This window comes from Oryzias latipes, chromosome 13 (genome assembly GCF_053564925.1).
Source record: "Oryzias latipes strain Hd-rR chromosome 13, Olatipes_Hd-rR_3.1".
Taxonomy (NCBI): Eukaryota; Metazoa; Chordata; class Actinopteri; order Beloniformes; family Adrianichthyidae; genus Oryzias; species Oryzias latipes.
In genome coordinates, this window is record NC_136249.1 from 29,910,992 (window position 1) to 29,936,470 (window position 25,479).

At 41.2% G+C, this 25,479-nt stretch overlaps 1 protein-coding gene across 21 annotated transcripts in view; it reads left to right on the forward strand.

Annotated features, from left to right (window-relative positions):
- Positions 1-25,479, forward strand: part of tenm4 (teneurin transmembrane protein 4) — a 249,886-nt gene that overhangs the window by 200,611 nt on the left and 23,796 nt on the right. For 12 of the 21 annotated variants that reach the window (XM_078929945.1, XM_078929943.1, XM_023962050.2 and 9 more), the window contains 6 exons: positions 2,394-2,643; positions 3,508-3,528; positions 5,896-6,128; positions 7,044-7,198; positions 18,743-19,620; positions 23,183-23,355. In XM_078929945.1, the coding sequence (XP_078786071.1) occupies positions 2,394-2,643; positions 3,508-3,528; positions 5,896-6,128; positions 7,044-7,198; positions 18,743-19,620; positions 23,183-23,355 (1,710 nt within the window). The remainder of the gene's footprint in view (positions 1-2,393; positions 2,644-3,507; positions 3,529-5,895; positions 6,129-7,043; positions 7,199-18,742; positions 19,621-23,182; positions 23,356-25,479) is intronic. The other 9 variants (XM_023962049.2, XM_023962051.2, XM_023962053.2 and 6 more) reach the window with 3 other exon arrangements.

Below are 25,479 nucleotides of genomic sequence, written 5' to 3' on the forward strand. Positions count from 1 at the left end.
GAGGACCTTTTCCAATAAGCTGATGCAAATGGTCTTATGTGAAAAAATAGATCAAAGTAAATCTTACATTGCAAAAAATGTTCTTTAAGAAGATTTATGTTTTTTATTTCTTACAAGTAAATTATCTTTCTATGAAATTAGAATAATTTGTCTTGGTTTCCTAAGATTATGTATTATGTCCTGTCCTGTTAAGACAAAATTAGATTTTAAATTAGCTAAAAATAATAATCTTTAGGTACATCGCAATGGTCATTTGAAATATGTCTGAAAAAAGTGTAAATTAAAAAAGTTTTATATGTCTAATGTAAGTTAGTTATTCACTTATTTAGTCCAAATATCAGTATTTCTAGGCTATACTCATCTAAGAGTGAGCCTAAAATTAAACATTTTGAGATAAATTCGTCTTTAAAATGTTGTGCTGCTGTTGTTAAATGCATTTGTACTGTGTTATAAGCCCAACAAAACCAGTCCAGGTTCTTTAAATAATTCACAAATAAATCCTCTGCTTGAATATTTTATGTAAAGTTTTAAAAAGTTCTTTCATTGGAGATATTGTTTAGAAAGACGTATTTTAGATCAAATTATTGAATAAGACATTCAAAATTTATTGTCTTAAAAGTTGTTACATCTTACTCAAAAGTTACTAGTAAGTTATTTTATTGTATATCAAGGGTAATAAGTTATTTAAAATAGAAAATAGACACAAATACGTTTTGGCTGAAACACACCCTCTAGATGCTACTGTGTAACAATAGGTTTTGTGTGTTGGTACAAACACCATGGTTGAGACATCAAGCAAGTATAACAATACAAAAAAATATTTTTTTATATCGCTCTGGATTTTAATCAATGTGAAATTTTCTAACAGACATTTATTTGAAGGGGATATTTCAGTTCACACGAATCACTAGAATGCAGACCAGCAGCTTAAAACTCACTTGTTTGTTGTACAGTGAAAACCCCATACACACACCCACACACCCACACACACGTGTGTGTGAAATGTTTAAATCGAAATGCAACTACGTCAGTTCAGTTCCACTTTTCTTAGCTAAATCGTCATAGCTTTGAGTTTTTTCTATTTAACCTGTTTAGGTCAGATCTTATTCACCAAAATAAAACCTATCAAATTCCCAAGAGAGAGAAAAAACATCCTGCTAGCTAGTGGCTCTAAAAAGCTCTAAATGCAGAAGCTCAAAAATGGGCGTTTACATAAACTTTTGATTGAAGTGGCCGCCTGAACACGCACTGTAGAGGGAGGAGTGAACTTGACTTGACTCCCAACCTTGTTTGCAGCACGTAAAAAGCAGACTGTTACCGCTTAAATAGATGTTACTGTGACTACGCTAACTCCCAATCTTGTCAGTAACATGTAAAAATAAAATACTACTACACACTACCGTGTACCTCTAAAATGGCTTTGCCACCAGTAAACACAACCAGAATTATTCCATGTATAAGCCACTTTGAATCATGTGGCACATTCATTTATGTTAATTAATGAATGCTTTTAAGTGCACATCATAGTGGGGAAAATATGGTAGTATGCATGTGATGTCATTTTACGCCATTTCCACTGTCTTTGTTTTGCTTTTGATTTTTAGGATGAAAAACATTTTCATTGTGTAAACCACTTTGTGTTGCCTATTGTATGAGAAAGGCTTTGTAAATAAAGTTGATTTGACTTCAAGATGTCCTGAAGGCTTTTAAAGGCCTGAGTTAAGACTTGATTGTTAACAGCTTGAAGTACAGTCTTTAGTTTCTAATTAACTAGGAGGTCATATTCTAAAATGCATAAAGAAATAAGCATATGTCCAATCTTTTGCTGGCTTTGCATGCATCATTTTACAGGCGGGAGGTTTTCGTTTCTCTTTAGATTCAAATTAAGCTAGAACCGAGACATTTTTTGTCACGGCGAGATGTCAAGCTGCAGGCTGTGTATGTTAATCACCCGGCTGATACCTCACATTCACTCCAGTTGAGTTCAATGATACTTTATTAATCCCAGGAGGGAAATTCAAGTGTGGACATATTAAAATTGAAGTAATAGTAATGAGAGCAGACAGTCATTATAAAGAGCTGAGGTCTATTACTGCGGGCAGGAGTGACCTTCTTCGCTGATTCCTGTGCCAAGAGCACCATTTGGTTTGAAACTTTGGGCCAAAACTGTTGTCGATTTAGGATTAGAAGCTGATGCAACTTTCTTTTTTGTGTCCATTAATAAATACAAATTTTGTTGTTAGCTTTTCCTTTTTTTTTTAAAAATGACCTTCATACTTCTCTGCCCTCAGAAAATAGCTTCTCTGTGCTATTCATTTAATTATTCTAAGAACCATTTTCTCAGAGCTCCTCTTGATGGAGTTGCAGTTTTAACACATGTTCGCCTCCATCAGGTATTCTTCACATGGGAAATGGAGAGAACGTCTTCATCTCGCAGCAACCCCCGGTGATCGGCAGCGTGATGGGAAACGGGCGCAGGCGCAGCATTTCCTGCCCCAGCTGCAACGGCCTCGCTGACGGGAACAAGCTCATGGCCCCTGTCGCTCTGGCCTGCGGCTCCGATGGAAGTCTGTATGTTGGTGACTACAACTATGTGAGGAGGATTTTCACTACTGGGAACGTCACCAGCGTCCTGGAGCTGAGGTAACATCACCTCGATGTGGTATGAGGGTTCCCAACCAGGGGAACATGAGTGTTGAAAACTGCCAACATTTGGTGAATTAATCATCTGATCTCAGTATATTTTGGCCAAAGGCTATATGCCATGGCGCAGCACCTGGGGCAAAAAACCTAAAAGATCAGTCCTTGTAGACTCTGAAGTTCAGTCTTTGTAGACTTTAAAGTTCAGTCCTTGTAGACTGGGTTGCTTTAAAAAAGGCTACATACATTACAAAACATTAAAATAAATATTAAAGATATAATAACACAGATCATACTAAGGGGGAGAGGCATATTAAAACTAAATTGAATGTTAAGGACAACTCCAACTTTCTGTTCTCTTTCAGTCTCGCTGCAGATTCGCCTTCGTTCAGAAGGCGAACCTAGACTCTAAAGTCCAGGCTTCGTAGACTTTAAAGTTCAGTCCTTGTAGACTCTGAATTTCAGTCCTTTTAGACTCTAAAGTTCAGTCTTTGTAGATTCTGAAGTTCAGTCCTTGTAGACTCTAAATTCAATCTTTGTAGACTCTAAAGTTCAGTCTTCATAGACTCTGAAGTTCAGTCCTTTTAGACTCTGAAAGTCTATGTGAACTCTGACGTTCAGTCCAGTCCTTGCAGACTCTGTTGTTCAGTCTTCGTAGACTTTGACATCTAATTCTTCTATAATTGACATTCAGTTTTAATAGATTGAAGGTCAGTCATTGTAGACTGAAGTTCAGTCCTTTAAGAACACAACTGTGAACATCTGTTTCTATTAATTCTGTTCACTCCTTTCTATTTACTAACAAGAAACATTCTTCTCTTCTCTCTTAACCTTTCCTTTTTTTCGGCTTTTCGAACACTTTGGCAGAAATAAAGACTTCAGGCATAGGTAAGCCATCCAGCATTTCCTCAAGTTTGTAGTCTGGCTGTCAAGGTTTGGAAGGACTTCTCTAAAACACCAACTGCATGTGTGCATTTTATTTCTTTCAAAAATAAGGCAGTTTATTTGCACTTTTCAGGGTTTCCTCGTTTCTGCATTCAGCACCATGCTCTCCATGTTAGGACGTCTTAAATTGCCATGAGGATAGAAAAAGTTCATCCTTACATTGACAGTGAAAGTTTTAGTCTCTCTCCCCGAATCTACAGAATACTGATTTAATCTCTTTTAATTTCTTTTTTTTGGGGGGGGGTAAGTTCATCAAAAACATAAAATACACCTCAACCCCCCCCCCCCCCCCTTTTTTTCAACTTTCCTGTGATGCAATACCTGTTGACAAGTTCTGAGACATAGTAGGTATATGAAGATTTCTCTGCCTTACCGAAATGGCAGCTTGGTGTGGATTTAATCTGTAGTTTTAAAACACAGAGACTGCTTTTGCCGTGGCAGGCAGCAGCTGGGGAAATCTTTGTGTGCCCTCTTTAGATACCATGTCTCAGGTAAAGGGCTACTGATTGATTTTCTGTCACGGGGTCATGACTTAAGCTGTACAACACGCAGTCAAACCAAGGATGAAAAGCTTTATGATGCCGGTTGCTGGCCTCTGTTTTCAAGTGTAACCAGAATAACACAACACACACCCATGCTTTCTGCCTTTTTCCATCTCTGCTACTCGTGTGCAGTAATACCAGCCCTTTAAGTCCACTAACATACACATTTTACCCCGCACACAAGCACGCCCTGAAGTAGCGTCGGATTCTCTTTGATCTCTGAGCGCCAAACACATTTGCATAATAAAAAGGAGGCTTTATCCAGGAAACACAGCATGTGTCCATAAAAAAACGCTTCCTGCTCTCGTGCGAGCCGAGGACAGGAGTGGGAGGTGGGCGATCTCGCCGCAATCTTCATTGACCCCCCGCCAAGGATATACCCACTCGCTCCAACCATTTCTGCGACGGCGTGCAGCGAAATCCAATTATCCCCCACAAAATGCATGTCGTTGGTGAATATAGATGCTGTAGCTCAACGTCGGGGAGTAATGCCTCATATGTTCAGACACGATTGTCTTTTACCTGCAACCAGAAGCTAATAAGGTAGCAGCCGGTTGCACGCGACAGATGGTGGTGCAAGGAAGAATCCAGTTACTGAGATTTGCGACTGACCTACTGTAAGATATATAATTTCCTGTCAAAGATCGCCCACTGTGACTGGAATATGCACTCCAGCAGCAGATCAGTCAACTGGGAGAGTGGGCTGATGGTGACATATGTGCTCGAGGTCTGCTGCAGTGCCCTGCCACTGCTGATTCACTGAAGGGCAATTGTCATTTATTGTAATACTCTGGAGATTAGAAAGCTGCAGACCCACTTTTCTGTTCTGGTGCTTTACAAAACAGGCGCTGTTGGCACCTCCATGCTTACCGCGAACCCCGAAAGAGCCCTGAAGGTTATAATTCAAACACCTCCTTAATACACTTTGAATGACATCCCGCTGACAGATTTTCCCTCACAGGGTCAGGCTGAACTCACATCTCGCCTGATAAATGTGGACGTCTCTGTTGGGGCGACAAACACCACAACTCAAAACTTGATTTTATTTTGAAAATCAAATGTGTTGAGTTTATTGATGTAAACAGAAAGATGGTTTTTAGTCCCGTTGCTGTCCAGCTCTGTTCATCTGTTCAAACTCGAACGCACACAAAGGTTTTACCCCCCCCACCCCCACCCCTTTTCACCTCTATTGTTTGCGTGTCAGGTTAGGTAACCCCGTGTTCCAAGGATTATTTTGTTGATTCGACTGAGAATTAAACGGGATGTTCTCCCAAGCTGGAAAATCTGCCCGATGGATCCACAAAGTGTTTGCATTTCTGGTTCGGTTGTGTTTTTTGTGCGTCCTGGGGGAAATAAAACAACATTTTGTGTTTCTTCAAACAGCTACCAAGCTGCTCCAGCTGCATTATTATGCAGTTATATTGTAGATGTAGATTATTATAAATGAATGTTGCTATTAGGAGTAATTTTACCGAGGGAAGAAATATGCTTTTATTCACTGGAGTACTTCTCTTTGCAGAAGTCTAACTGAACTGCAGATGCTCTCTAAGCTGCACCGTTATGTCATTTTTAATCTTATTTTACTTTGTCATGCTTAATCACATTCTGTTTTTTTCTCTTTTTTCCATGTCCTGGTTTAAACTGTAATTGGGCCCAATTGACTCTCTAAATGGCTTTTGAATCCATTTTAATTGTGTTACGCCTTGTTTCTCATTGAAAACGCTTTATTGACTTGAGGTTCCTCCTCTCCCCCTTTCCGCTCCTCCAGCAGCAGCCCGGCGCACAAGTACTACCTGACCACCAGTCCCGTGAACGGCGCCGTTTACCTGTCCGACACCAGCAGCAGGAAAGTGTACAAGGTGAAATCCCGGAACATTGTCAAAGACGTGGCCAAGAACCTGGAGCTGGTGGCCGGCACGGGCGACCAGTGCCTCCCGTACGACGACGCCCGCTGTGGCGACGGGGGGAAGGCGGTGGAGGCGACCCTCACTAACCCAAGAGGTAATGCTGACATTGTGATACATTGTGTGATTTGGTAAGTTTTTGCTCAACAATGCTAGTTTATGATGCATATGTTAACATGAGTGTGATCCATTCATTTTTTTACTTGGTGTTACTGTATTATAAAGGATCGATTATCAATTAATTTAGCTCTTTTCATTTTCAACTAAGCCTTTTTTTTTTAAACGATAGATGAGTTATTCTCAGCTTAAAGTTTTGAAAATCAGCTAAACGTTTCCCACCCAAAGTGTTGTTGATATTTCATCAAGGCAGCAGTCTTGAAATAAGGCAGGAAAAGCCCCTCTACTGCCCCTAGTGGAAGAATTGCAGCAATCACGTTTAAGTGATACACAATGGATTTTTAGGGAATGTTTTGATCATGTTAATGAGACAGGAGTCTCAGAACTGCATAATGTGATTGCTTATAGGGTTAAGGTAATATGTTGTGTGTCTGTGAGTTTCCTGCTGTAGAAGATTGGATTATATACAAGTTTTTGTCCCTCTTCATTTTATTTCTAATATCTACTTTCAATCAGAAGTTCCCAGGTGGCCCAAAACTCTCATTTCAACTCCAGGGTAACAGACAAATTCACTTGTATAATTTTCTTTACTGATATGTGGGTCAAGAGAAAATGAGACAAGGAGAAAACATATTGATACAATTTTATTTTGTAATCGAATCTACACTCCAGGTGCTCTTCATCTGTTTTGATAATTCTATTGTTGTAAGTTATTGATTAAAAAAATCAATTCTCGCATTAGTTTTCATTGGCCTTATTAGTCTCTTATTTTAGTGCCGTGCCTCGCTCGTAATTATGATTTAGCGGTGCCCCCTTCCCTCGCATTGGGCACAGATGGATAAAATAACAGACGGGGGTTTTCTCTGCGACTCATTGGGTAACTTTTCACTTGCAGGCATCACTGTAGACAAGTACGGCGTGATCTTCTTCGTGGATGGGACCATGATTCGCAGGATTGATCAGAACGGGATCATCTCCACTCTTCTGGGCTTCAATGACCTGACCTCTGCCCGACCTCTAAGCTGTGACGCTGTGATGGACATTTCTCAGGTGAGAGGGGCTCTGATTAGCTTGATCTCACTTGCACTTCCTCTTTGAAAAAAGAAAAGCGCCTGGAGCCTCATCTGCGTCTCAAGCCACTTTTTATTTTCCTTTACAACAATTTAAAACTTTAAAATAAAATCAAACGTAATAAGAAGCTTCTTCGTCTTTGTGGATAGAGTTGACATCCATGACGACGGTATGAGGAAAATGTCCACAAATGGAGGTGTGTTGTTTCGGGTGAAGGCCGAATCATCGGCTCTAGAATGACTTTCAGGCCTGTTTGTTTTTTAAAACTATCAGGAGTTTGATGATATGACAACCAGGCAGGAAACTCAGGTTTATAATCAGGGGTTGAACTCAAATCAGAGATCTTAGTGAGGTTGGACCACGTCAGGGATTTTAAAAAGAAAAAAACATGATATTTATCTATTATTAAGACTTTTCTTGTGCTTTTGAACATGTGGCCTCTTTAACTTGATTGGAACATTAAATTCAAATCATGGCTCCACTACTATTTGATGCCATGAGGCTTGATAGAACTTCTCCTCACAGCCACATTTGGGTTATGAGAAGAAGCAGTTGAGATGGATAGATGGAGAGACAGAGCGAGAGAGATAAGACTTTTGTCATTCCCAGCAGACATAGATTAAAATAGAATAAATAAATACTTAAAATGCCTCCTAAAACATATACAAACTCAAAAATTTCCTTTAAGATCAAACTATTTATTAAAATCTCTTATAATTTATAGGTAGTTTATAATACTGATCCTGTGATCAGTAAATCTGGACCTAAATTGGACTTTTTGAAGTTCACCGTGGAGAAGAACTTTTAGCTCAAACATGTGCTCTCATGTCGTCCACTTGAACTTTTGGGAAAGCTCTGGAAAGCTGCCCAAAAATTCACAGAGCGTGTGTTCATTCCCACTCACCTCCCTAACGTTAGTTTTGAGGTCAGAGTTGCCTCACAGGTCAATGAGCTCCATTTGAGGCACAGAAGGGGCGTCCTATAGAAATGTTTTATTTTGAAAGGGCGGTGGAAGTCGGTTTTCACCCTTGGAGGTTGTTTATCTGTGTTTCTCTGGCTGTAGCTCAGCAGATTGGTGCACTTTAAAATAGAACTCAATGAGAGTGTCTGGCCTAACTTCAGCTCTGTGAGAAGGAAGTGACTTCCCTCACTGCACCAATATTTCACTTTCATATAAAGGTGAGGACCACAAAATAACATTTTTCGTGAGCTGTAATTGGCCGGCAGGATGCAAATGGAGACTCCTGTTTAAAGCAAATAATTCACATGACCACACAGACCATTGCTCTTTCCGTACAGTCTTTGGATATGACCCTGGGAGCCGGTTTAGCTCGTGCTGGTTTGCGGCGCCTTCCGTCCGTGAAACCAGGGTTCGACTCCGGGCTGCTCCCTGTTCCCTTCTCTACTTCTGTGCCGGTCTCAAGCCCGGTTGCTTTGAGAGGGTTGCGTCAGGAAGGGCATCCGGCGTAAAACATTGCCAAGTTCGCTGTGGCGACCCCTGATGGGAAAAGCCAAAAGAGAAACTTTGGATATGACCCTGGCTATGTCCAGATTCCTTCACTACTCTCTACATAGTAGAGAGTATTTTGTAGGGCTGTCCAAATCCACAATTCCATAATCCAGTGCCTTGAAATTTCCCAGAAGTCCTTGCAAAAAGAAAAAACAGTATTCATCGATGTTCACTGAACTGGCCAATATAGATTCCAGTGCATCGCATTTAAATGATTTTTTGGGGAGGGGGAGTGTTAAATGTATTTTTTTAATAAACGCTTTTCATCATCACAACACAGTGGCTTCATAAACGATCATAAAATGCTTGTAATGATTCGATTTAATACTTTGCAAATCGAATAGTCCCATTATATGTATTTTTTTAGTAGTTGGGGTGTTGGCAGGGAACTGGGACACAGCCCCGATGTTTACTTTGCATTTGAAGTTGGTTCCCCACAACAGCTGGTCTTAAAAGCCCTCCGGTTATTTTTTTGGTTTGCTAAAACTTTAAGAATTGCATTGATAAACATAAAAAAACGTCAGATAATTAAGAAATACAAATTCTGAAGGCATTCTTGTTTTTTCCAAATTTGGAAATATTTTGGGACTTAAATTGATCAAAAAGATTAAGGATTGACCACCAATTTAGTTAAAGTGACATTAATTTCATCCCACAAAACACATTTAATTATTTTGTTTTTTAAGATTCCTACCTAAAATATGTTAAAATTCCCTCAGATTTTTTTTCTCTTGAAGCATTTTTGCATGTGTGTATTTTGATTTCTTTAGGGGATCAGAATAGAACCGAAAACCCAGAATGTGCCAGGTGAATGACAAAAAGGAAATACTTTCTTTTTAAATGAACAAAGATGAAATGATGACCGCTTAACAACACCGTGTTCTTTAAATGGAGAGTTTCTGCTGAAACCAGAGAGAACGCTGTAAACTCCTGCTCCCTGGAACGTGGCGTGCTCTTTTGCTGTACCTGTGGGCTAGATGATGAAGATCGCCTAAAGCATCTTCTTCATCCAGCTCAGTATGTGCACACGTGCTCACTGATCCACAGGAGCTCACGCATGCGCACCTGCACACTCACATACCTGACACAACAAATCCCCGAGGAAAGGACACTGTGCTGAGGTCAAATTATCTCGCAGCTCAGTGACTCCCAATTTGGTTTGTGCATCCTTTTTGCATACTGTAGCAGTCTTTTTGCCCTTTTTAAGTCCTCATTTCCACCACATAATATAACAAACATATATCTTTTTGTACTAAATTTCTCTTAAACAAGCTCAGTGTTGCTTCAATAAGCAGAAAAGCCTTGAGGATAACGACTGGATTTGATTGATGTCTTCAGGCTCTCCTTGGGTTTTGCTGAATAGTCTTGAGGTTTCCCAAACAACTGAAGGAGTTTTATGTGTGCATAGGAATTCATGTATTCTGTGAATGAAGCAAAGCCTCCAGCTGCCCATCTGCAGCCCCGGGCGAACGTCATCCCCTCGTGACCCGGCGTGCTGCTCCTTTCACAAACACAAGGATCTGTAGATGTTGGCCGCCGCCTCTCCTTAGCGGCGAGGACGCAGGAAGATCTAGCCGAAGCACCACAATGATGACAAATCACACAGGCATTGCCAGACACTCTCAGACAGTAAAAAGCATCCATTAAAAATTCATCTACAGCGCATCGCCTCCCTATTCAAACACTCCCAAACCCCCCTCACTTAGAAATAGTTTCTGTGGAAGAGGCTGGTGGCGGTGGTCATTATTTTTACTGCACCACACCTGATTCAAGCTACACACAATGTCAGATTTCTCTTTCCAGTCTGATGAGGTCGTGCATTTATTTTGCACATTTGCTGTGCCATCTGTTCATTTAACTTTTTCGCCATCATAAAAAAAGGACAGAAGTTCGTCCTCATGTATTAAGACCGACTCCGATTAAAATTTGTGTTTTTAGCATGTTCTTGTAGCTTTTTTTTTTGATGACGGAGGACATGTATAAAGACAATTAAGCTCCAAATTTCATTTATGAGTATTTCTTTATTGAAATCATTATGAACCAGTTTGAAAACGATCGTGTTCGTGACATAGAAAATACACTGGGTGGGCCATGGGCTTCGCTCCGTTCTGATGCACCCACTTGTAGACGACTAGACGACATTTTTTGGACAAGCATTGAGCAGCCAGCAGACGCAAAAAACTTTTGGCAAATCGCTTTTGGGAGGGGTGTAATAATTAATCAATTTCCATGATTAATGTAAATCATTAATCAGACAACACATGTGATGCAGCAAAAATTGATCAAACTATCATTCCAGTCCAATGTGTGGAAACACTTTGAATTTTACAAAGTGTGCTAGAATGTTCTAATAATGTTCCCTTTGTATTATTTTGATATGGAAAAACAACAGTGGGCTGAACTTCAGGAAACTAAAATGTGGATGGATTTGCCATTCATTCTTGTTTATTTGTCTGTACTTCTTTTTACATATATTTAATCTACTTTTGATTATTTTGCAAGTAATCCAAGGATTGTGAAAAACGTCCCCTGCACTGTTCAGTACCCAGTTGTTCATCTCTGAGTCACACTGGTTGAAGTTGTGGCTAAAGATGTCCTGGATCCATTTTAGATCAGTGAATCGGATCGTTCAAAATAAAGCAGGATCCACTATAAATCGAATTGGCAACCACAAATAAGGGATTGAAGTAAATTGAATAGTTGTTCAAATGAATCGTTACACCCCTAGCATTCGGTGTAAACATAGAATGACACCAGGCTTGTAGGAATTGTAAAGAGACATCGCACTTTTTCCTCCAAAATGTAACACATGTATGAGATTTTTTCTTCTTTATCATGCATTTTTTTCTTTTGTAATTTATACAACAAAATGATTTATAATCCAAAAAAAAAACGGTACGTCTTTGTTTTCCTCTTCTGAGCTGGCATTTGGCTCAAAACTGTACGACTGGAGAACTCCAAATTTGCTCGCCATTTTTATTGCACCGGTAATGTTAGGTTGGGGGTGTGAGGGTCTGTAAGCTAGCGGGAGAGAGTGTAAACAGATGATAGGAAGGGGGGGCGGAGTTGCATTGCACCAACAGTCCTGGCCAGAAGTTAGAGGTGAATTTGTAATGAACTATTGCCACTCTGCAGAAACTGTCCTAGAAAACTACAGCTTTTTTTTATTTAGGCTAAAAATGGCATCATCATAATTTAAACAGTGTGAAAATAGTCTCTTTTACTTATTTTGATGTTTCAAAAACCCTAAATTTCCCACTTGCACTTCTAGACAAGGTCAGATTTAAGAGGAGAAGAAAGTATATATCAGATTAAGATCACTGAAGTGATTAGCAATTATAGTAGCAGCTTCAAAAACCAACATGCTGGAAAAGATTAGTTTTGTTGGAGAGAAAAAACCCCACTAAAATATCTATGTACATTTAAACCACATTTCTGTTGCTTTATTACCAACTTGCCCCTTCGGCCTATGAGAACTTTTCCTACCAGCCATATCTAGCTGGAATTACTGACAGCTGGCCCACTGGATAAAAGGGAGTGTAAGATCGGGTTACAGCATGTGGGACAGGAGCTCAGGAAATATCCTCTTCATCACTCAGAGTGGCGTGAAAACCTCCTTACAGGCTGCTCCCCTGAGCCACCCCACACTCAGGCTCATAAAATATTTAACCACCAGTGTTGACAAGAAATAGGTTTTAAGAAATAGAAAGTCTCCCCTTCATTACCTGGTAAATGCATTTTCTCCTAACTGAAAAGGTGACACGCATCCACTGCTGGTCACCTGCTTGTTGTATGCAGCTGAAAAACGTATTATAACAAAAACTCTGGCATTTTGTCTGGGATGCTGAAAGGTTCACGAGGTGTGGGCTGTGTGTCATGCTGAAAGCAGAGTTGTTGTTTGTTTGTTTTTACAATTGTAGACAAGTCCCTGTGAATTCTGCAGAAAAACTCACCCACTCGTAATAATTCTCTAAGTGGAAAACTTTGCCCAATTAATTAGTTAGCAAAAATAATTGAGTTTGTGGGTGTATGCTCACGTTTTCAAGAGTTTTGTTCTGTAAAAGTTATTTAGGAAAAATAAACATATAAGTAGTGATAACTAACAGCTTTTTTCCAAGACTCTGCAACCTCTGATGCTAAAAAAAAACATTTGGTTAAGTTTCTTACTGTCCAAAACCCAACGATAGCCAGAAAGTTCCGCGTCATCATGAGGAAAAATACATTTTGTAAATATTCACTATAACTGAAGTATTGAAGTGAAATTGGGTAGTATTTTTCTATATGTATAACAATTTAAAGATTTTATTTGACTTTTTTTTATTTTACTTTAGCAACACAAACAAGTTCTTTTAAAATACATCCTGTGTCAAATAACTACCTAATATTTATTTTCAAAACATTTGCATTTTATTTTAAAGCCAAAGAGCCAAAATGGAGGGATGAAATAGTCATGGCTCCAGAGCCTCAGGTTGCAGACCCCTGCCGTAGTCACATGCATCCATATGGGGGGGTTGACCCCTACGGGTGCTGTGGGTCTTTGGGTTGTTCGGACCCTGGCTCCTTACTAACCGCATACAAATGGTGCATGCAGGGGGGTGTGCACGTAATACTTAAGTGCCTGTAAGACGTCCATACAAACTACACTCTATATTCTATTCAGAACTAAGGATGAAACTACATTTTAGTTTTATTTTGTCAAAGTGAAGTCTTAACAGTTCCTCAGAAGCAAATGCCAACACAATCCATAGTCACACAGTAACACAAGAATATGTGTTCAGCTTTTGGCAGCTTTCAACTGCAGCTACAAGATTTTTCTTTTCTTTTTTTGCCAAGTAGCTAATCACACTACAACCAAACAGTTTTACCTTGTGTTTTTATTATGGGTATTTCTAGAGTTTTTTTTCCAAACAAAATGCATAAATCCAAAATGGCTTATTGATTTGATTTTAAGGTCTTAGGCAACCAATTTTGTAGTGAAATATGTTGTTTCGATCAGTTTGCATCAGTCAAAAAAAGGTTCCCAAGTAAAGTATCATTAAAGATCGGAATTTCTGATTGAAAAAGATGATCTAATACCATTCAGTCTTGCAGTTGCTATAAAAGAATTCATGCATTTTTCATTTTCTGGCGGTATAGATACGTCCAGGCGTTTCTTGAACTGTCTAAAATTCTGAAGCTGTCTCTGTCTTTAAATCAGTCATCTCTGTCAGAACTCCCAGGCTTCCATTTGAACATGACACTTTACATTATGGTTCTAAGAGATCCCACTGGGATTCTAAGTGAACAGGAGACCAGTAAATTGAATGAATCCAATGATTGCAATTTGTTAAAAGCCGGATACTTTGTTAGCAGAGCTCTAATTCATCATTTTGGGGGGGGCAGAAACATGCTGGGCCTTTGTTTAGCGAGTGTCCTCTTGCTCTAACAAAATTCATTAGTTAAAAAAATAGAAATAAAAAAAATAAACAACAAAATTCATAATCTACAGTACAAAAAAAGTTATTTGTAGGAGACGGATGCATGAGTCTTGTTGTCAGGTGTCAGCAGTTCTCATAATGAAGTGTTTAAGTGATTATTTAAAACACTGACATGACATTTCTACCCAGACAACATCGGCAAAAGCATTGACCTACATTAAGACATATTTCCTTTCTTCAAGCGGACACAATGCCTTGATACTTTTATGAACCATAATTACCTACCAATAGTAGCTTATAGACATTTTTCTATTTCGAGGTAAAGAAAGCAGTTTAGGCAAAAACGTGTACTTAAACTTTGAACAGAAATGGATGGAGATGTGCTAAAGACCCATTTTGATGAAAATTTTGTTTTGGGTTTTTTAACATTCTTGTAGCATTTTTCTCATTCTGGAGGACATGTAGTATGAATAAGCTGAAAATTGCATTTTTTGAGTGTTTGTTTATTCAAACTGTTGTGAATCTGGAGCAGAAGAAGAATCTTCTTCTTTCTCTTTCGGCTTTTCCCATCAGGGGTCGCCACAGCGAATCATCCTTTTCCACCTCACTCTATCATGAACATCTTCTACCCTAACATTAGCCAACTTCATGTCCTCTGTTAAGACATCCATGTATCTCCTCTTTGGCCGTCCTCTTGCCCTCCTGCCAGGCAGCTCCATCTCCAACATCCTTCTACCAATATATCCACTATCCCTCCTCTGAACATGTCCAAACCATCTCAGTCTGGCTTCTCTGACTTTGTCCCTAACACAGGCAACATGAGCCGTCCCTCTGATGTACTCGTTCCTTATCCTGTCTAACCTGGTCACTCCTAAAGAGAACCTCAACATCTTCATCTCCGCTACCTCCATCTCAGCCTCTTGTCTCTGTCTCACTGCTACCGTCTCTAACCCATAGAGCAGAGCTGGTCTCACCACTGTCTTGTACACCTTTCCTTTGAGTCTTGCTGACACTCTTCTGTCACACAACACTCCTGACACTTTCCTCCACCCGCTCCAACCTGCCTGCACTCGCCTCTTCACCTCTTTTCCACACTCCCCATCACACTGAACTGTTGACCCCAAGTACTTAAACTCCTGCACCTTCTTCACCTCAGCCCCCTGTAACCTAACGCTTCTACCTTGATCCCTCTCGTTCAGACACATGTATTCTGTCTTACTACGACTGACCTTCATGCCTCTTCTTTCCAGAGCAAACCTCCACCTCTCTAGCTGTTCCTCCACCTGCTCTCTACTCTCACTGCAAATTACAATGTCATCTGCAAACATCATTGTCCAGGGAGATTCCTGTCTTACCTCGTCTGTCAGCCTGTCCATCAGCATAGCAAACAAAAAAGGACTCAAAGCTGATCCTTGGTGTAGTCCCACCTCCACCTTGAACTCCTCTGTCTGACCTACAGCACATCTCACCACCGTCATACTTCTCTCATACATGTCCTGAACTACTCTGACATACTTCTCTGCCACTCCAGACGACCTCATACAGTACCACAGCTCCTCCCTCGGCACCCTGTCATACGCCTTCTCTAAATCTACGAACACACAATGCAGCTCCTTCTGACCATCTCTGTACTTTCCCATCAACATTCTCAAAGCAAAAATGGCATCAGTGGTGCTCTTACGGGGCATGAAACCATACTGCTGCTCACAAATCTCCACCTTCTTCCTAAGCCTGGCTTCCACTACTCTTTCCCACAGCTTCATTGTGTGGCTCATCAACTTTATTCCTCTATAGTTGCTGCAGTTCTGCGTGTCACCCTTGTTCTTAAAGATCGGAACCAGAACGCTTCTCCTCCATTCCTCGGGCATCTTCTCACTCTCTAAAATCCTATTGAACAACCTCGTTAGAAATTCCACTGCTGTCTCTCCTAAGCACTTCCATACCTCCACAGGTACGTCATCAGGACCAACGGCCTTTCCGCTCTTCATCCTTTTCAGAGCCTTCCTAACCTCATCCTTTCCAATCTCTGCTACTTCCTGCTCCACAACAACCACATCTTCCTCCCTTCTTTCCCTGTCATTTTCCACGTTCATCAGCTCCTCAAAATACTCCTTCCATCTTTTCTGTACACTCTCCTGGGTTGTTAGCACCTTTCCATCTCTGTCCTTTATCACTCTTACCTGTTGCACGTCCTTCCCATCTCTGTCTCTCTGTCTGGCTAGTCTGTACAAGTCCTTCTCTCCTTCCTTTGTGTCTAACCTGTCATATAGCTCATCGTAAGCTTTCTGTTTGGCCTTTGCCACCTCTCTCTTCACTCTACGCTGCGCTTCCTTGTACTCCTGTCTACCTTCCTCAGTCCTTTCTACATCCCACTTCTTTTTAGCCAACCTCTTCCTCTGGACGCATTCCTGTACTTCCTCATTCCACCACCAAGTCTCTTTACCGTCTTTCCTCTTTCCAGATGACACACCTAGCACCTTCCTACCTGTTTCCCTGATAATCTCTGCTGTAGTTTCCCAGTCCTCTGGAAGCTCATCCTGACCACCCAGGACCTGTCTCAACTTCTGCCTAAATTCCTCACAAGTTTCTTCATTCTGTAGCTTCCACCACTTGGTCTTCTTTTCTGTTTTCCCTCTCTTCTTCTTCCTGACCTCCAGAGTCATCTTACACACCACCATGCGGTGCTTTCTGGCTACACTCTCTCCTACTACCACTTTGCAGTCATTAACCTCTCTCAAATGGCCTCGTCTGCATAGGATGTAGTCCACCTGAGTACTCCTACCTCCACTTCTGTATGTCACTCTATGTTCCTCTCTCTTCTGGAAGTAAGTGTTGACTACAGCCATTTCCATCCTCTTCGCAAAGTCCACCACCATCTGTCCTTCCAGATTCCTTTCCTTCACACCAAACCTGCCCATCACCTCCTCATCACCTCTGTTGCCCTCACCAACATGCCCATTAAAGTCTGCTCCAATAACAACTCTCTCTCCTCTGGGAAAACTCTCTATGACCTCATCCAACTCACTCCAGAATCTCTCCTTCACTTCTAACTCACAGCCAACCTGTGGCGCATAGCCACTGACTACATTCACCATCACCCCTTCAATTTCCAACTTTAGGCTCATCATCCTGTCTGAGACTCTTTTCACCTCTAGAACCCTGTTTACAAACTCCCCCTTCAGAATCACTCCTACCCCGTTTCTCTTCCTATCAACACCATGATAGAACAGTTTGTATCCTCCTCCAATACTACGTGCCTTGCTGCCCTTCCACCTTGTCTCCTGCACACACAGTACATCTACCTTCCTTCTCTCCATCATGTCTGCCAGCTCTCTGCCTTTCCCTGTCATTGTGCCAACGTTAAGAGTCCCTATTCTCAAACCTATGTTCCTGCCTTTTCCCTTCTCTCTCTGGCCACGGACCCTTCTGCCTCCTCTCTTTCTTCGACCAACAGTAGTCAAATTTCCACCGACACCCTGTAGGTTAACAGCATCGGTGGCGGTCGTTGTTAACCCGGGCCTCGACCGATCCGGTATGTCTAAAGTGGTGTGGATGATTCGCATAGTTATTTTGGCAATTTTTACGCCGGATGCCCTTCCTGACGCAACCCTCTCTATTTATCCGGGCTTGGGACCGGCACAGAGGCAACTGGCTTGCAACCCCTGTGGCTAGATTCTGGAGCAGAAGAAGAATACCGTTGGTAAAAGCTTGTACAAAATCCCTGCTCCACTCCATTCGGATGCATCTGTTTGCAGACACATAGATTCACGTAGATCTTTGTTTTCCTCGTCTAAGCTGGAATCTGGCTCAAAACTGTACGGCCGGATAACTTCAATATTGCTCGCCATTTTAGTTACACGGGTAATGTTAGGTTGGGGTTATGAGGGGCTGTAAGCTAGCGGGAGAGCGTGTAAACAAAGGGATGATTGGAAATGGGGGCAGACTTACTCTGCGTTAATGGTGCTGCCCACAACTCTGAGGCGATTGTCTAATGAACCACTGCCGCTCTACGGATTCCGTCCTACACAGGTTTTGGGATTTTGGATAAAAATAATATATTCGTAATCAAAAAACCTCTGAGAACATTTTGAAAATGGATCAAAAAATGATCGGAGGGGAAATTTGAATTTTTTAAATCGTGATAACTATGAACTCTCAAGGTGTTACGTCAGCGACCGTTAAAAGAGATGGGCAGCAGGTAAGATCATGTGACCCTGTAATAATGAAAGGTTAAAGCATATTTTCCCATAGATTTTGGAGCAGGGGTGACAAACTCCAGGCCTCGAGGGCCGGCATCTGGTTTCCCAGAAATCCTGCTATATCTGCTGCTGATAACCTAAATCAGGTGTGTTTAGCTAATAGGAAGCTTCAATGGGGGGTTGGTTGAAAAAACGAGTTGGACACTGGCTCGGGAGGCCTGAATTCTGACACCACTGTTATAGGGTGTATAAACCCTGTGCATGACACACTGGTTTGCATTGACCTAATTTGAAGTCAGCCCTTTGGGATTAGCACCATCATGAGATGTATAGATAAGATCATGATTTTTGTTTCTATGACATGAAACTGATATGCTGATGCATTTCTTCCCTCTAGGTTCGCCTGGAGTGGCCCACAGACCTGGCAGTGAGTCCCATGGACAACTCCTTGTATGTTCTTGACAACAACGTCGTCCTTCAGATCTCAGAGAACCATCAAGTCCGAATAGTCGCCGGTCGACCCATGCATTGCCAAGTGCCTGGGATTGATCACTTTCTCATGAGTAAAGTGGCAATTCACGCAACCTTGGAATCGGCAAACGCTCTGGCTGTGTCCCACACTGGCGTTTTGTACATCGCCGAGTCAGACGAAAAGAAGATAAACCGAGTACGACAGGTGTCCACCAACGGGGAGATCTCCCTGGTTGCAGGGGCGCCGAGTGGCTGCGACTGCAAAAATGATGCCAACTGTGACTGTTATTCTGGCGATGAAGGCTATGCTAAGGACGCCAAACTAAATGCCCCGTCTTCCTTGGCCGTTTGTCCAGATGGAGAGCTTTACATTGCCGACCTCGGAAACATCCGTATCCGCTATGTGCGCAAAAACAAGCCCTTTCTGAACCCCCTCAGCATGTACGAAGTGTCCTCTCCAATTAACGATGAACTCTATCTATTTGATGCCAACGGGAGCCACATTTTCACACAAAGTCTGACCACAGGAGACTACCTCTACAACCTGAGCTACACAGGAGAAGGAGACATAACCAGCATCACTGATAAGAATAAAAACACCATCATCATCCGACGGGACACCACTGGAATGCCGCTGTGGTTGATGGTCCCTAACGGGGAAACCTTTTGGTTTACCATTGGTACTAACAATGCCCTCAAAACGGTCACTGCCCAGGGTCAAGAGCAAGCTGTAATGACCTACCATGGAAGCTCAGGACTTCTTGCTTCCAAGACGGATGAAAATGGATGGACAACCTTCTTTGAGTAAGTAGGAACTACAAAAAGCATTTCATATAATCCCCACAGAGAGGGGTGTAGAACTTTGATATCTCTGCTTTTCCTCTTTGGCATATACCTAGATGTCTGTGTCACTCAAAATACAAGACCCGTGGAAGTATCATCCCATAATCCTATTTGCTGCTATCATAACAAATAGGATTACTGGATGATATGTTACACATCTGTACCTCAGCTCGCAGTGACAGACTGCACTCCATCAATTGTTTGTCAGGCACAAAAACAAGATCTATCTGCATGCAAGAAAATGTTACCCGCAGGACCTTGAAGGGCCATCTGTATAAACATATTAGAATAGCCATAGGTAGTAATTGATTGAGGCAAACCACACACTGTGAGGAAACTAATGAAAACTCTCGCTCAGTCTCAGACATACGAGCGTGGGATTTGATGTTCTCGTGACTCGCATGGAGCAATCTGTCCCTCATCCTAATGGAATGCACCAAGGGAAACTGAACGCCATTCCAAAAACTGTGATTAAGCAGATTGGTTGGACAGACATCTGCTGTACCTCGTTGGAGGAATAAAACTCTGACACATAATTAGGTGCTCTGTTTAATATGAGCAGACATTCATCACCTGTGTTTGATTTGGCTGTCATTTGAGATGGCGCTAGCGCAGCCGTGCGTAAGACTTTCTGAAGGTTCAGAGACGTGCTTATGATCGAAGAAGATGTCTGCAGGCGCTTTGAATGTTTAATTACTTTCTCTTTGACTCAATTACTGTTATGATTAGGTTTGATCAAAGTTTTCCTTTTTTTTTATTAAAAAAAAAGCCATAATCGCTATTTTTAGGGCGTTGGGTTTCTATGGTATCTTTGAGAATGCAGTATTTTCAGAAAATGCCAAATCCACTTAGACTTAAGATTTTCCAAGCAATAAGTACATTTTGAAAGAGTGAAACAGATATGAATTATATATGATATAAGTTGAGATTTACTTTTCTTGGTAATTTATCAGCTTCATTGACTTTTTATTGTTAACAGAAAGGGATCTGATTTGTTTTCAGTGTGATGAAGGGTTTGACAGTTTGGAACAAAGCTTTTGTCACATTAATCCAAACAAGCTTCTGTTTGTTGGTTTTCATTACAAGTACCAGCAACTGTCAGTTTGACAATAGAATCCGATCCATAGCAGTTTTACTGGGAAATTGAGACATCATCTGGAATCAATGTCTGGAATTGTCTTTACCAAAAAACAAACAGATTTTTTCAAAAAATGTCATTAATTGAGACAATTTGAACTAAATTGAAAGTCCCACTCAGATCATCTTTTGAGTTTTTTTAAGTCGTCTCAGTGGTCTTTTAACTATGATAATGCTTTTTTGCCAAAAATTTAAAAAATATGTGATTTTCTAGGACAGTTTCTGCAGATGATTGTTTGAAAAGATGTCTTGAATCAATTTGAGGTCAGTTCAACTAATTTCAACTATGAATCGGATCAGCAACGACAAATTATGAAATGCATCAAATCAATGTTAAAATGAATCACTTTTACTGATCATACAAGACAATTTCAGAAAAAGAAGAAGTTTAAACATCTGAATTTCCACTTTTTTTTGTATGTTTGTTTTTTCTTGCACTTCCATTAGTTTGTTTAATGAAAACGCCCGTATTTGTTGAATAATCAGCTTTGAAGGTCAGGCTGCTACCTGAGGGTCAAAACCATAATCTGCTGCTACCTAAACCTGTATTTATCTCCGCCCAACAATGTGCACTGCTAAATATTTAACCCACATTTAATAACACGGGCTGGTGCGTATTAAGCTATAGATCAAGACTAATCTCTGTGAGTGCAGCGGCATCACAAAGGATTGACTGTGAATGTTCAACTAAGTGTGACTCATGCCTCACCCAATTTTGCTGTGGCATTTACTGTACGCGTAAACACTCTGCTGACCTCTTCATGTTTTTGTTTGGAGAACTACCTCCTCTGAAGGGTTACTGTAAATCTATTATAGCTTTACATAAATGGCACTTAATTATTCTTGCCCTTTCAGTTAAATATGGTGATACGCATAAAAAATAAGCGATCAGAGTCTCCGAAAATCTCAGGCGAAGGGAGAATAAGAGATGGGTGCATAAAGTTGACATTTGGTATGCTGGAGGTGATACCCACGTGAATGGCTGGGCCTCATTGTTGGGCCTGAGCTGGAAAGGTCACGGAGCTCGTATGTGACACGGAGGTGATGTGATCCGAATGGACTCGCGAGCAACCATGGGGAAACCAGTCCTCGCAGTCTGCGGAGCACCCTGCCCCTTTTCCGCCTCTCTTGTCCAGGGAAAGCAAGCTAATAGGCAGCTGAGCCAAAGCAGGCCAGAGCCATTAGCGGCTCAGCTGTGAGGCTCAAGGAATGGAACAGGCTCACAGTCTTAATAGAGACAGAAAGAGTGCGGGTCAGTGATCAAGCTGCCATATGTAGTGTTGCTCCAGAATGAGATTCTCAGTTGGTGAAGGCAAAGCTGGGCTCTTTAGATTTCAGATAGCATATGTCTTCACTGTAAAAGCTCCGATCAAACACTACTTTAAAGGAAATCAAATGGTTAGATACAAATCATTCAGCTAATTAGCATTTCCTAAAGTGGGAGACTTTTTCGGAAATGAATCTGTGCGTCCCAATCTGCGATGCAGCTGAGATCAGATAACATTTATCTCCAGGAGATGATTCCTCTCCCACTCTCCATATTGGATATTCGAGATGGCAGCGGCGAGGAAATATCTGTAAACCGGCACCCGGCATCTCATTTATTAGAGGCTTTATTATGGCAGGCATCACGACCAGAGAGGGCTTTCCCATCTGTATTCAGAGCACACAGAGACGTCTTCCTTCTAAGTGATGCACAGGTTCACTGTCTGCCATCCTGCAACACTTGCAATCTGACAGATTTGTTCGAGGCTGATCTGCTCTCAGTGCAAAATGAAACAATCTGGCCACTCATGTTCTTGTATGGGGATGAGATGATTTGTAGGCCATGGAGGCGTCTCTCCGCAGAGTCACACCTCAGAGCTCCTATTTCATAGACAGCATAATGAGATTAGAGGAAATCCCTAATCTTGTACTTTTATAAGCATTTGACCCAAAAAAGTTGTGTGATTTCTTATCTTGGCTGTGGCAGTTTGGTTTTCTCAATTCTAGAGGGATTTTTTTCTTTTTGCCTCTCATTTATGTGTTTAGATTTGAAAGTTACTCAAAGATTAAGGAGCATTTGTATTCATGAGTCATTCATGTCTCGCTCAGAGAGGTAGAAGATTCCTAACCTGCTTAGCATTTTAGTGTACCTGCTTCTAAATCATGTATAAAGCTCTGCAGTGGATACTTTACTTTTATTTATTTTTTAATGCAGCGACTGAAGCAGGGCTGATGGAGAAGATGTGCTAAAGCGCATGCCTTTAAAAAAAAAAGGCACGCGCCTTTCTCTACCTGCAATTGTTGTCGGAACTCCTTGTCCTGGAACATTTTATTTCCGGGTATAAGAAGCTCATAATGACGCCTCTCCTTGCTTTGGTTCACATCGACGGCTCTCTTTCAGGTACGACGCTTTCGGGCGGCTCACCAACATCACTTACCCCACGGGCAGAGTGAACAGCTTTCGCACCGATGTCGACAGCTCGGTCCGCATCAAAACCGAGGACTCGAGCAAAGAAGACATCACGGTCACCACCAACCTGTCAGCTTCTGGCACCTTCTACACATTTATGCAAGGTAAAGCAGCAAAAGCTTAAGGGAGACCTGTGATGATGTTATATATTTAGCCTTTGAGTGTGACTTTGCTGCACACCATTGACTCTGATATTCCCTTGTTTCAATGTGGAAGGATTCTTCCAGAGGACATTCCGAACATCTGATATCAGGAAATCTTGGGCTGGAATAATTAAATCAGGTCACAAAGGAGCAGAGTGATGTTAGTTCTCTTATCTTTACCCGGTGAAATTCAGAAGTAAGTCTGTTGTGCTGCTTAGAAAGACTAAAGCTACATCCACACCTGGTATGTGTGCGCAACACATACCCGTATTTAAAAATGCGCTTAAGTTGAGTTTTTCTATGTCCTTTTAGCATGTGGTGTTCACACAGGTCTGTCACTACCCAGAGTAGTTCATGTACTCACAGTGTGAAAAGGCTTGGTGTGAAATGCTCTATTGGATGCAAATCTTGGTCCGGGCTTTTTCTTTCACAGCTTTACTGCGATATCTGAAAGACTTGGTGTCATGTAAATCTGCCGGGCACAAACCACAATTGTTAATATCTCCATGATCGATTTTGATAAAGACACTTGCCTTTCTGAGCCCGGTGTGTACATAGCACAACACCACAACTTATCAAGATGCTCAACAAGCTTGTTTTGGCTGTAAAGAATGGCAATTTCTCGTTCCTAAAGGATATATACACCAGTTGGCAGTGGATGCAGTTAGTTTTTACGTAACTGAAACATGTCTGTGCCTATTTTGTTTGATAGTATTACTTTACAAAGAAAGATTTTGTAAACAAACATGTTATGAAGCTGGTTTTGGCATTAAACTGCTTCATAAATAAGAGTTTTTTTAATTGGTCGGTTAACTGACTAGAAGAATCCCCATTTAATTCACATTATAGTGATGGAATGCTATCTAGTGATCTCTGTTTATACGTCTCTCCTTTCTTTGCCTGTTACTTTTTTGTGCATTGAACAGTAAGCCAATGTAAAGACTCCCAACTGACTATCATCAGTTGGGAGAAGCTTGGCCTTAATGTGGGAGGAGCAGCACCTCAAATGTCTAATGTTAGAAAAGGGAGAGGAAAAATTAAATATATAATTTTCTTTACCAAAACGCAGGTCTTAAATCCACATATCTTTCTTTAGACGGCATGAGATTACCTAAATACAACACCTCCCAAAGTTAGGTATTCAAACAGAGATTCTTTTGTAGGCCTCCGCTAGTTTTGGTCAATAACTCTTTTTTTCTATTTTAGTCGTGAAAGGACTTTTGATTGAGGAGTTATTATTCCTGTTGTTTCCTATGGTGGATATAATACAGCAACATCTATCCATTGTCTATTATGGCTTAGTTCTATGTAGGGTCAGGGTGGTTGCTGGAACCATCCCACCTACTTAAGGATGAAGCTAGAGTTCACCCTGGACAGAGCGCCAATCCATTGCAACGCCACATATAGACACATAGATTGTATGCAGATGACCTCCGAAGCATGTTTTGGACTGTGGGAGGAAGCCACAGAGAAAATCCACGCATCCAGACTCCACACAAAGAACCCAGGGATTCAATTCAGGGCCTTCTAGCTGTGAAGTGACTGCTAACCCGTGCAGCCCTTTAACCCCAACAGTTGCAGTAAAATCTTTGGTGGATTTTGGATTTTCTGATCAAAGTCTGTCAGTTTGGGTGAAAGATTTGACTTCTTGGTGGTTTAAGATCAAACAGGAGCTCAGATTTCAAGATATGTGATGTGCATTTGTAGCTCATCTCCTCAAGAAAAATACTTATCCAGCCTGGAGATATCCAACATCTTAGCATCCACGTTTTAACCTTTCTCTGTTCCTACCTTAAAGGCAATTCTAACGTTTTCTTACCTTTTTAGCTCATGATGCTCTAAAAAGAAATAAAGCCATGGCTTTTTAGGGTTGGGGAAAATCACATTCAGCCAAAATCTGAACTTTGTCCACATGCCCTTTTCCATCACTGCACAACCTCTGCATTTTCTGTGATAATTGGTTTCTTATCTGGCCGCCCAGAGGTTGTCCAAAATGGCCTTAAAACCACTTTCTGCTTTTCCGCTAAACAAAAACAAGTCATTTTACAGCAAAGGAGGGCATAGCAGCTGTCACTAGAAGACAAA